The 12,497-nt window shown below is 40.4% G+C and overlaps 1 protein-coding gene across 3 annotated transcripts; it reads right to left on the bottom strand.

Annotated features, from left to right (window-relative positions):
- Positions 1 to 6,629: 6,629 nt before the first annotated feature.
- Positions 6,630 to 9,641, bottom strand: LOC103721964. Of its 3 annotated transcripts, none has more exons than XR_005515287.1 (3): positions 9,228 to 9,641; positions 7,188 to 9,139; positions 6,630 to 7,081 (listed from the first exon to the last, which is right to left on the bottom strand). XR_005515287.1 is itself a non-coding variant. In XM_039134531.1 (3 exons), exons 1-3 carry the CDS (start codon positions 9,454 to 9,456, stop codon positions 6,982 to 6,984), a joined length of 402 nt encoding a protein of 133 aa, XP_038990459.1. In that variant the 5' UTR covers positions 9,457 to 9,634; the 3' UTR covers positions 6,630 to 6,981. The 3 variants fall into 3 exon arrangements, 1 of the variants encoding a protein (XP_038990459.1); XR_005515288.1 differs by having other exon boundaries at positions 7,188 to 8,944; XM_039134531.1 differs by having other exon boundaries at positions 7,188 to 7,260; positions 9,228 to 9,634.
- Positions 9,642 to 12,497: the final 2,856 nt, after the last annotated feature.

Raw genomic sequence — 12,497 nt, 5'->3', positions numbered from 1 at the left:
GAGAAAAGATGAGTTCTTGATGAAGAGTTGCTTTCTCCCGATTTTTACTTTGAGTGTCTTTTGAGCTCTTGTTTGAAAAGATTTGCTTGATCTACATTTTATGAATTTTTTTTCTGTTAGTTTATTTCACTCATAACGGGGCTTCTTATAGCTCCGTTTTTAAAAACTAGCTGTTAGACTAAGAAAAATAGTCGTTCTGTCGCGTCTGGTACTTCTGGCAAAGTGTCTGTTGAAACTGGAATCATCTCGTCCATCCAGGAGTCGGCTCGACTAAACTGGGAGACGTCTTGCATGGTTCTGGAGTTGGCTTTGGCTCGGGATCCTTCTGACAGATTATCGATCGATTCTCGTTGGAGTCGGCTCACGCGGTTCGGGAGTCATCTCGCGTCCTGGTCTGCAGAAAACAAATTCTCTGCCTTGTCTGAGAGAGTCGACTCGTAACAGTTGGGAGTCGACTCGCGTTTCATCCAAAAGATGGGAGACGGCTCGCGCTTGACTCGAGTCAACTCGCGCTTTGCGACCCAAAATACTACTTTCTGTCTGTCTGAGAAAGTTGACTCATGCTATTGTGGAGATGGCTCGAAGGTGTGCCAGTACGCCATGCTTATGCCGGAGTCGACTCTTACTTTCTGGGAATCGACTCGAGTTCTGGAAAATGCTTAAATGGTTCCAGAACTTGAGTTTAAGATCCATGAACCATTTTCTAAAGTATTCTTTTGAAGTTATAACATTGTTACCCTAAAAAGACTTGTTTAAATCTGTTAGTTCAACAAGGAATGCACTCAAAATGTTTTGGCACATCAAAACCAAGTAGGGGATTAATCAATTACTCAGCACATGTGCACCACCTAGAAGGCACAACACTCCCTCAGCAGCAGCCGGATGTTGCATAGTAGTGGGTACTCAACCGCCCGCCCTACCTTCAAGATGTGCTTAATCACCTCAGTTGAGTTTCCCTCAAGGATGATACACCCCGCCTCTATCACTCGTTTTATATAGGAGAGTCCCTCCTATGCTGCCCTAAGCTCCGCCCCAAACGCTGATGCCTCGAAGGATTGACGCCCACTCTGCAAAAATTAACTTGGAATCCTGGTTTTTGATCATAAACGCCACTTCGGCTCTATCTCCATTAGTAGGCACAATGTTGTCGAAATTCACCTTGAGATGGCCAGGGGTGGGGGCTCCCAAAAAACATGAATGTACTTGGGTGTTGTAATAGCGGAGAAGGAATCCTAGATGTCCCTAACCATCCCAGATGAAACCACCATGGAAGCCACAGTAACCTTCGTCGCCTGATGAAGAGCCCTCTCCACAACAGACCTCAGGGGTGCCCTCCTATCTTTAAAGATTCTATCGTTCCTATCCAACCAAATGTGAGAAGCCAAATAGACGACAGTAATGCCCCACCCAACGGTGCCCAGGGACCGCATGGCAGACCTCATGAGCTGAATAAGAGCTCCAACTAACATGACGGGCCTCGGAAGGGGGAACGAGGCCCTCCTCCAGATTCGAGCAGCCCTTAGGCACTTAATCAAAGCATGGCTGATTGACTCCACCGACTCCGGGCTGTCCACACACATCGAAAAGATCCCGACCCCCTTTGGCAGACAATCCCAAGTCACCTTCCAAATGAACATAACCACTTAGAGGTGGACCCGCATCCTCCAGATCCATCAACCATCAAACCGCCTCAAGGCCTTGCCACTCATCACTACACATAGGTCTGCAAAGTGCACCCTGGACCTCCCTATGGCCGCCCAAATTAGCCTATTCTCTGAAGCACCTTAAGAAAGCGGGATAGCTAGGATTCTCTCGGCAAACTACGCCTCGAAAGTCTCCCTAATCAGCACCTCGTCCCACCAGCCCTCTCCGGGAACGAACAGATCATTGACTCTGAGCTCAGCCACCCTCGTCGCATCGACCATCGTCGGCACTCGACCCAATGGAAGCTCCATCACCCACCAATCCTCCATGACATCAATGGATTGTCCATCCCCGATCACCCACCTGATCTTTGGTAGCACTGACGAGGCGTGAGAGCAAATCTCCCTCCAGATATAAGAGCAGTGATGCCTAACCCGGAACTCCGCCCCCACCATGAGCACACCACCCCTTCTTTGAAGTTCTGACTATGGCGCCACCACCCCTTCCTCTTTTGTGAAAGAGGCTGGAGCAATGTTGAATGGCTTTGGCTTGGGTCAATGGCCCAGGCCAAAGAAGAATTTACCCTCCTCCACACCAATTCACCGTCAGATTGCAAAATAGTTGCTTTGAGATCCATGCAGATAGATGAACAAATAAATTCTGTGTGGATAAAAGAAGATCAATCATTCTTTCACACGAAAGATTCCAAAGATGGACAAATCAAAAATTGAAATATAGGAATAGCAAATGATCAAATAACCTTTATATCTAGTCCTAGAAGTCCTAACCCAAATCCAACCTAGCCCAATACTCAGACACATTCAAATTAACTAAGTTGGATTGGGTTGACTAGTTGCATGCAGAATTGCTAACAAAAATTACATGTGGCATTTAGTGGAATTCTTAATCAATATCGATCTTTTTATTTTTTTTTCACATGGACAAAATATATTATTATTTTTTGATGTGCTAACATCATAATACCATTACGATGTTACGTACAAAAACTAGTTACTCTTAATATAAATGAATCAAGAAAGAAAATAAATAAACAATTGTAACACTTGCAGATAAGTGCCCAAAGGTTTTAATCAAAAGAAACTTACCGCTTAGATATGTTGCTATTATTATTCACATTTAATATTCTTTTATAGTTGTTCTTCACCGGGGGTTTTCTTCTTTCTTTTTTTTGTTGGTTCAATAGAAAAAAAACCCATAAAAGAAGATTTATTCGAATTCAACAAGAAACTAATATGTTGCAGCTCATGAGAACACACTTCAGCTTAGCTACTCGACCCAACAGCCTCTGGCTCATTTGCAATCGATCTTTGGTGGAGCCAACATATAACCTACTCAGATCACTAACTAGGGTTACATAATACAATTATTTACATCAAAAAAAAAAAAAACATAGCGGCATCATTCTCATGCTAAATGTCTTGAAATCATGATGCACTGTAATATTCATATGTTTGTCTACATGTGCACGCCCCCACACACAACGAACAATGAATTAAAGAATGTAGATCCAGGCCTATTACATGTCATCGTTGCATCTTATAACTTTAGCTTTTGATTAAGGTTTAACGATCCTGGATTTTGTCGAGCACTTGGTTGGTTGCATCCTTCCATCGCTAGTACTTAGTGAAGTCTTTATTCCCATGAACTTTTGTCTTAACTTCAACGAAATATTGATCTATTCTCTTTCTTGTTTTCTACTCTTTCTATTTATTCGCATCAACGAGTCAATAATTTGGTAAACAAGGCTTACAAGCCCAAGCCAATCCAATCATCTGCATTAACTTTCAAATAGTGCTAATAAACCTGCATACCATTCTCATCATTCAAGTAATTTAGAGTGAGAACAACTTCACAAATGCCTGTCGCTGAAACTTTCCTTGATAAGAATGTAACTTATTATTTACTTGTCGAAGTGTTTTGGAACAAATTCATGTTAAATTATTATAAAAGAATTTCACAAGCCAGGAATATATATGTTACAAGAATAAATGGACAGCAGTACCAATACAAAATTAATGGGATACATATTGAGCATGTCCTGTTTCATGAAGCAGGGTTTCATATTTTTTATTCATATTCATATCAAGGGATACAAAATTTATAAGAATTACACTAACGAGCTTCTAGCCAACAAGGGAACGGGAGGAATTGAAATATGAGATGCGTATCGACTGAGTTTTTTTGAGCAATGGACTGGTATTAATTTGGCACCCAGTCCAAACCAGGCAGGGTTTGTATCTTTCGGGCAAACGGAGGATTAATCTTTTTTCACGACATCGATCGTTAGATCGTGCTATGCACAGATCTCCAAAGCATTTTGAATTTCTTGTTTCATTTGTTTGTATAGATCTTAAAGCGACAACCCGACGGTGGATTTGTGCTAAGGAAGGCGAAAGTTACAACCGCTGCCCGTTTTCAATACCAGCAACATGTGAAAGTATCATATATCCAACTACGATTAGGATTGGTAAGGTGTAAACTGAAGTCTTTCTTCGTAAAGCCAAGGGATGACGGTCTTGGATTTGGCAGATTCTCTTGGACTATTCTTTGCGTGATTTTAGCCACCTCTTAAGTCCATCCTATATCTCAAACGGAGCCCGTCCTTGACTCGGATTTTCTAGATGTATTGATCTGTCCATATATCGTAGCCTGTCGGGCTTCTCATCCACTGGCAGAATATCTTTAGTTAATCAATGTGTGCATCAGACCTCACCTTTGGCCCACATGAAATTGAAATGTAACATCACATTGAAGTATTGAACAAAATAAAATTAGAAAAGAATAAGTATTTTACCCATTAATTGTACTGAATTTCAAACAGGTTGGTTTTTCTCCTAAATGAGTGTATTATGCTATTAGATTTGGTTGGAATTTCACCTCTTGTTCAAGGGAATAAAAAAAGACAAGACTATTTGAAGAAGTTGCCTCCATGCAAATGCTGTCATCTAGGCATGATATTACTTCACTGTTGATACATATCTGTCAAAAATTAGAAAGCTAATTAATGGTTAGAGTAAACTACAAAAACTCTTCTGATGTTTACGTCTATGACACTTACACCCAATGGTTTGTAAAACTAAAACATACACCCAGTTAAATTAACGATGTTAGTAAAATTGTTTACCTAATGTAAAAAAAATCAAAATTGCCTTTGAGTAGGAAGGAGGATACTTATTACACCACTGAAGATTATTTTGGTTATTTTTTAAATTTTTTCCTGACGTGCCATTTGGGTTCTATTTAAGGTTAACGGTTTGACTAATATTATGTTAAATTATGTGTTAAAGCATTGAATAAATATAAATCTCGAGGAGAGAGGGGGGTAAGCATAAGTTTTTCGAACTAAATTAAAAAAACAGAAGAAGGTGAAGGGGGAGGGAAGAAGACTCCAAGCTATCCCACAGGAGACCATTGGAGTGCTGGGCGATGTACGATGCCACCTAATCAGCAGCCCTATTCGGCACCCAATCAGCTTTGATTCTTTTGTTAGTAAGGTCTCATGAAAATGATCAAGGTTATCCCATAAAAACATTGTGTACGAAAGCAAGGTCAATCCAATTTAGAAGTTACATACAATTATGACATAATATGATGAGAATAAGATAGGATGCATACATCATATGGATAAATGATTGCATGATGAGACAATATCTACAAGATTAACACAGTAATTATCTCAAGTTTGAAGTTTTGACTTAATTCATTATAATGTATTATTGATTACAATATAGGTCATAAACAAAGAAATTCTGTCCGACCACCATATCCATGCAATGTGCATTCCAAGGCTACATATATTTGGAATTATACAGTTCATCTAAAAGTTGTCATCCCAGTCCTAGGATCGATCAGTGACCACTCCAAAGTCCAACCCTTTGATTCCTCTGCTCCCTGCCTTCCCTCATTGATAAATTTTTCCAGCGTATGGATAAAATCACAAAAAAATAATTGGTGCTGATAACTGAAAGGCGAAAATTAGAGATTACCTTAACGGTCACATTTCTTTGCTTAGCAACCAAAATTCTAGTTTAAACTTCACATAATTCATCACAAAATATTTAAACGAGAGTAATTATAATACGAGAATCTTTCTTTCTCTCAATCATAATAAGAATACCAATCATAATTACAAGAAGCAGCGAACTATCTCTTCCTCCTTTTTTTTGTCCTATACGATCTTGTAATTTCTCATTCATTTTTTAACAAAAGAAATTAGGCAGGTGTAATCCTACCTTTAAAAAGAGAAATTAGGCAATTCAGAGGCTATGGTTTGCGAACAATCAATAGCGAGTCTAATGGCAAGAAAAATATCGGCCGAAGAATACCTCTTCAAAACGGAAAAGAAAAACAAAGTAGATAGAAAACAATTAGATAGAATAATAATTCATCTTCCCCTCCTCCACCACCACCGTAAACAATTACCAAACATCCAATTTTTGAAATTATATTACTTCCATATGAAAGAACTATAGAAAAACAAGAAGGTTTAATCGTTTAACCATCTAATCTTAGGCTCCATTTGAAAACTTGGAATTGAGGAGAAAAGAATGGAATGGAAGGAAAAATTAAAAATTTTGATTTTTAGGAGTTTTTTAGTGGAGGGAAAGGAAAAGAAAAGGTGGGAATAAGAGAGAATAGGAGGAAAAATTTTGGGCTCCAATTCTCTCCTTTCTTTTCTCCCATAAGTAGAAGGATTTGGAGAGAAAGAAATTGGAACTTAATAAATTTTTTATAATATCTATTTTACTCTTAATTTAAAGAAGTACCAAATTAAAAGGATAAATAAATTATAGGACAACCTGACCCAATCTGATTTTCTAGTGAGTTGGGTCTGAATCTAAAATTAGGACCCGAACAAGGATTCAGATTGGATGGGGGTCACTCATGATCCAGTCCAACCCAATCGATTTGCACCTCTACTTATAAGTATGCCCCTTTTATAAAAAAATATTTTAGTAAAAGTGTTAAAAATGCATGCTTTTTTTTCTTTTTTCTCCAAACTCCCCAACAAGAGGAAGAAAAGTACTTTCTCTTCCCTCCTAAAACTCTCAAACAAGAGGAGAGAAAAGTCCATTCTAGTCCTTTCTTTTCTTTTCCCTCTTCATTAAAGTTTTTTTTTTTTTCTTTTCCTCCCAAAACTCCCAAACGGAGGGTTAGTTCCGGCGCAACAAGGAAGGCCAAAAACATAATTTGGGAGGGTGCAAGTATTTGTTTCCATATAACATCACTCGTGGTCATGGACAAATACCCTTAATCTACAACCATACATAAGGGGAGAAGTTTATATAAAAGAAATTAACATTATGAAGGGCCATATCAGCGGTGAACGGAGATCATCGTTGTGTCAGGTGTGACAGACGAATCCCAGCAGCAGCAGCACTTGTCGACGACGCAGCAGAAGCAGACAGCACCAAAACTGCACAGAACCAAGGGAAGAAAATAAGGAGTTATGGGTCGAGAAAAAAAAAAAAAGAAAAGAAGAAGCTAATATAAAAGAGGAGAAGATTGGATGAGAAACGCACCATGCCCCAACAAAAGCAGGATGTCTTTCTGGTGGTGGAGCTGGACGCAAAGGTCGTGCCATCACAGGGGGTCCTTGGTAATAACCATGGACCCAGAACAAAATTGGGAAAAAAGGAGTTAGCTTGCGGCCAGATATAAAAGTAACAAAAAAAGAGGCAAAAAACCTTCTATAATTTAATTAATCAAAGAAAGCACCCACAACCACACATCTAGCCATTTAATATTTTGTTTTTTGAATGACAAGAGCCCCATAGTTTATAATTAGATATAGATCTCAAAACAGAAAAATAAACATCAAGCTATTGAACCATATTATATTTGAAAAGAAAATAAAATAAAAAACCAGATAAAATAAAATTACTGATTAATATAAATTAACATCCCATAATCTCGCTTTTCAAGCGCTTAATGGCACGTTTGGTTCGCGGAAAAAAAAGGAGAAAAATGTGGTCAACAAAAAAATAATGAGATACCTCTTATTTGGTTAGAATTTTCAAAGAAGAGAGATGGAAAAGTTGTATTCCCATAGGAATATAATTCCTACATTTTATGAAAAAGTCTTTTCCATGAGAAACATGGAAAAATTACTTTTTCATGAGGCGAAAATCACTCTATCTTTATTTTTTCTCGAAAAAACTTTTCAGCATTAAAGAGGCATTAAAAACCTAATTTTTATTAAGAATATAATATAAATTACATATAACTTTTTCAGAAAAATTAATAGTCAAACAAATATAAGCAATCTAAAAATCTTTTACTTTTTCATGTTTAACCAAATATGTCTAAAATATATTCTTATATATTCACTTTTTAATAAATTTTTTTTTAAAATTATATTTTTAGAAAAAAATTGCTTCGTGCGAGCGAAACAGCCCTAAATCCTGAGGTAAGCTCGCGCAGGTCCACACGATTAACCGTCAAATTGCGGGAGGTCGGCGAGAATCCGAACAGCCCCGACAGCATGGGGAACCATCATTAGACCAATCAAGCCCTTGATTCTTGATCAAACGCCGGCCGCTTCGGTACTTCTACGTTGGGGACCCGCCGCCAGTGGCCAAACGTCGAAAACGAAAGACTTTACGGACACAGAAGCAACGTACAAAAGCAGCGAGCTTCAGGGCGCTTTAAATGAAGTACACCCAAGTCTGTCTCGTCCGGTCGGCGGAAGGAAGGAAGAAAGAAAAGAGAGCGTGCGGCCACGATCGAAGAGCGAGTCAGCAAGGGCCCCACTTGTCCACTAGTGGAGAGTTAAAAGTGGAGAAGAAAGAAGAAAAAGAAGCCAAAAGAAAGAAGAAGCCAAAAAGACTTATTTCTGGAGAATTTTTCTGGGCATCTATGGAAGATATTTTCTTTCTAGATAAAATATTATAGTTATATAAATTACCGTTTTAATCGAATATATATATATATATATATATAAACTTATTTGCAGCGTCTCCATCGCCATCCCTTCTGGTCCTTCTTCCATGAGGAAGCAAAGCGCAAACCTGGACCGAGAAGATGGTCTGGACACCGTCCCCTGAAGTCCCAATCTCTTCCGGAGGCGACTCTAGAAGCCACAAATCTCTGTACACCAACATGAAGGCGTGGATGCGATCCCATGTAGACCGTCCTGCACCCTCTTCTCTCGGCCGATCGAGGAGCCGAGCTCCTCCAGCTCATGCTCGGCGTCATCGGTGCGCCCCTTGTCCCGCTTCCCGTCCAGGCCCAGAAGGCCAGAAATCCATCATCAGCCACCACATCAAAGAGGAGGACCCTATTGTAAGACTTGTTTCGTTGTGTTAACGTTTATCAAACAGTACTAAAAGCGGCAATTCTTGATGTTAACATGTAGATGGGAGAAGCTATTCAAGCTTGATGTCAAACATGATTACTATAAATTAACATCGAATAATCTCGCTTTTCAAGCGCCTAAATGGCAACGTGAGCTCGCGCAGGTCTACAGGATTAGCTGCGCGAGATAAAATATAATGGTTATATTTGAAAAGAAAATAAAATAAAAAACCAGATAAACTAAAAAGGGTTTGGCAGGAACAAACTTGGGACTGCCATGGCATCGCCTTCGGCGCCTATACTTGGGAGAGACATGGGAGAGGCATCCTGGTAGCTCGTCATGGAAGAGGCATCCTGGTTGCCCGTCATGGGAGAGGCATCCTGGTAGCTCGTCATGGAAGAGGCATCCTGGTTGCCCGTCATGGGCGAGGCATCCTGGTTGCCCGTCATGGGAGAGGCATCCTGGTTGCTCGTCTTAGACTGGCTGGCTCCCATCTTAGAAGCAGAGTCTTGAATCGTTCTCAAACCTGACAGAGAGCTCAAGAGAAGAGAAAAGCGGCAGGTGTTGGGGTTGGGTTTATAGATTTACTAGAATAGACCGGGAGGGGGGGCAAGCGAGGAGAAGGGGGAAGAAAGGCCGAGAAAGAAGAACCGTTGCTTTCGGCGGAAGTAATCCACGTGGAAAAGAAAGAAGGGGCGGATGCTGGTCGGTTTCTTTGCTTTATTCTTTACTTCCGGCTTTTATCCTTATTTTCCCTCGTTTGGTTCGCGGGAAAAGAAGGGGGGAAAGTGTGGTCAACGGAAAAGTAATGAGATGCCTCTTGTTTGGTTGGAGTTTTCAAAGGAAAGAGAAGGAAAAGTTGTATTTCCATGGGAATGTGATTCCCACATTTCATGGGAAAGTCTTTCCCATGAGAAACATGGGAAAGTTACTTTCCCATGAGGCGGGAATCACTTCATTTTTACTTTTTCCCAAAAAGTCCCTTCAGTATTAAAGAAGCATTAAAGAGGCATTAAAAACCTAATTTTTATTAAGGGCATAATAGGAATTATATATAACTTTCCTAGGAAAGTGGATGGCCAACCAAACATAAGCACCTTGGAAATTTGTCACTTTCCCATGGTCAACCAAACATGCCAAAAATACTTTCCTAGGCATCCTCTTCCTAGGAATTTGTTTCCCAGGAATCATATTCCTAGGAAGGAAAATGCTTCCCGCGAACCAAACGAGGACCCCGAGGGGACTGCTGTTATCCCAGTTGGATACTAAACGTTTGCACTTGACCTATCTACAGGATCGGCGATTCATATGCCGACAAACCTTACATGCTCCACAAATTTTCGGGTTGCTTTGTATGACCGGCAAGATTCTTGATAAATGTTCAACTCGGCCCGTCAAAAACGAAATAAATTAAAATTTTGATTTATCTTGATGATGATGGTGGTGATAATAATAATAACAACAATAATAATAGTAATAGTAATAGTAATAGTAATAATAATAATAGTAGTAGTAGTAGTAGTAGTAATAATAATAATAATAATAATAATAATAATAATAATAATAATTAAAAGAAAAAAACTAAATATTGGCTATATTTAAAAATCATGGTATCCAAAGTTGGCCTATATAATACATTCTAATTTAATAGTTACTTTACAATCTTAAGTTTAAAATAGGTTTGTCAAAATATCAAATCAAAAAAAGAAATATGAAATTGAAAAATATTGATTTATATTTATGTTGTATTGACTAATGTATTGAAATTTATCGTATTAGTTAAGATAGAAGCGAGTGATATTTTCCAATTTTTTATATCTGAATAAGCTATCCGATGTTGATACAAACTATGATCTAGCCGGAGATAAAAATTTAAAACCCCAATGGTATATGAATTTAGTGATGGCTAAAACTATGGGATACGGGGTTGAAGTCGGCAGCCCCAGCCGACTTTAGCCCCGATCCTAATATGGGAGGAACCGGACAGAGGATCGCGATGGCGATCCTCTCCGTCTTCTCCGGGAGCAATTGGGGCAAGGCGCCGCGGGCATCCCGCGGAACCCCCCCTTTCCGGTGAAACCGCGGCCAATCACGGTCGCGGATCATGCTCGACCGCCGCGATTCACGCGGCGGAGAGCCGTTACCAAAGGGCTATAAAGCCCTTTCTTTTCCTCCTCCTCCCAGGCCTCCGAGCCCTTCTCCGCCTCTTCCTCTCCTCTCCTTCCCTCCTCCTCTTGTCTGGTGACCGGCGTGCTCTCCCGGCCGAGCGCCATCCGAAGCCCCTTCACAAGCTTTTCCCTGTTTCTGGATCTTCTTCCTCTCCAGAAGCGCCGCCGCCGCCGCCACTGCTTGACCACTGGATCGAGCCTCCCCTGGCCAAGATCTGCCATCTCCGTTAACCGCCGGTGAGCCTCCCTCCCTCTTATCTTTGTTCTCATGCCAAATAACATGATTTTTCCTCCTTTGTTCGGCCCCTCAAACCGATATCATCTCGGTTGCTCCTCAACCCCGGCCACCGCAGCGGCCGCCACTCCGGCTGGCTGGCTGTCGACCGGACGACAGCCCCTAGCCACCCAGGCCGGCCACCTTGCCGCCTCCTTCTCTCCCGATTGTTCCTTCTTCCCCTGTCCGTGGGGGATTTGGGGAAGGAGGATGCCCATCACGGGCCAAACTGGGCCCATTGGGCCCTATCCATTTCAGGCCCAACTTGGGCCCAGTTCAGTCCGGTTGGGCCCAGTTGGGCCGTACCTTTGTGGGCCCAGTTCACGCCCGAACCAGAAATTTGAAACCTAGTTCATGCCCGAACCCGAAATTCGAAACCCAGTTCAGATCCGAACCTGAAATCCGAAACCCAGTTCAGACTCGAAACTCGAAATCCGAAATTCGAAACCTGAATCCGTTTGGCCAATAAAGAAAAATTTTGCAGAAAAGCCCTTGGCAGTAGGTTATTTCATAAAAAAGTCTTTTATAATTTGTATTTGGTCCCTATAAGAATGATTTACTATATAAAGGTCCTCAACTATATTTGTTTGGTCGCTTTACTCAAGTTTTATTACGAAACAATACTATGTAATTAGATATTGGTCCCTGCAATGGATTCTATTGCATAAATGAACCAATAAGAGGCCAACCTTAGGGGCCTTATTGGGTCGGGTCTATGCGGGCCCATTGGGCCGTGTCCGATGTGGGCCCTATCGGGTCATGTTCATTATGGACCAACTCTGGGCCCTGTTGGGCTGTGCTCAGTCGTATTATTTCTGAATTTTGCTTAGTTCTGAAATTAACAAGGAATTAATTAAATTTAAACAGGTGAACCTGATCCGCCTATCTGAAGTAGGAATTAAGCGAGAAGAGGTAAGTAGTTTAATACTTCAAGTGTGATTTTCAAATTATTTGATAAATTGATTAAATTTTGACATATGTTTTGTATTCAGTAAAATGGGTCAGACATGTTAAATTTTATTTGAAAATTATGTTGTATGCTCAGAAATCCGTAAAATATGACTGGATAATTTATGAAATCTATTTTTCTATA

This window comes from Phoenix dactylifera, chromosome 16 (genome assembly GCF_009389715.1).
Source record: "Phoenix dactylifera cultivar Barhee BC4 chromosome 16, palm_55x_up_171113_PBpolish2nd_filt_p, whole genome shotgun sequence".
Taxonomy (NCBI): Eukaryota; Viridiplantae; Streptophyta; class Magnoliopsida; order Arecales; family Arecaceae; genus Phoenix; species Phoenix dactylifera.
This window is presented reverse-complemented; position numbering and strand designations above follow the sequence as displayed.

Excerpts from the sequence above, each read along its gene's own strand:
- LOC103721964 (XM_039134531.1), bottom strand. The coding sequence starts at position 9,456 with ATGGGAGCCAGCCAGTCTAAGACGAGCAACCAGGATGCCTCTCCCATG. Across the intron at positions 7,261-9,227 it reads CGATGCCATGGCAGTCCCAA|GACCCCCTGTGATGGCACGA; the intron begins GTTTGTTCCTGC and ends GTTATTACCAAG. Across the intron at positions 7,082-7,187 it reads CCTGCTTTTGTTGGGGCATG|TTTTGGTGCTGTCTGCTTCT; the intron begins GTGCGTTTCTCA and ends GGTTCTGTGCAG.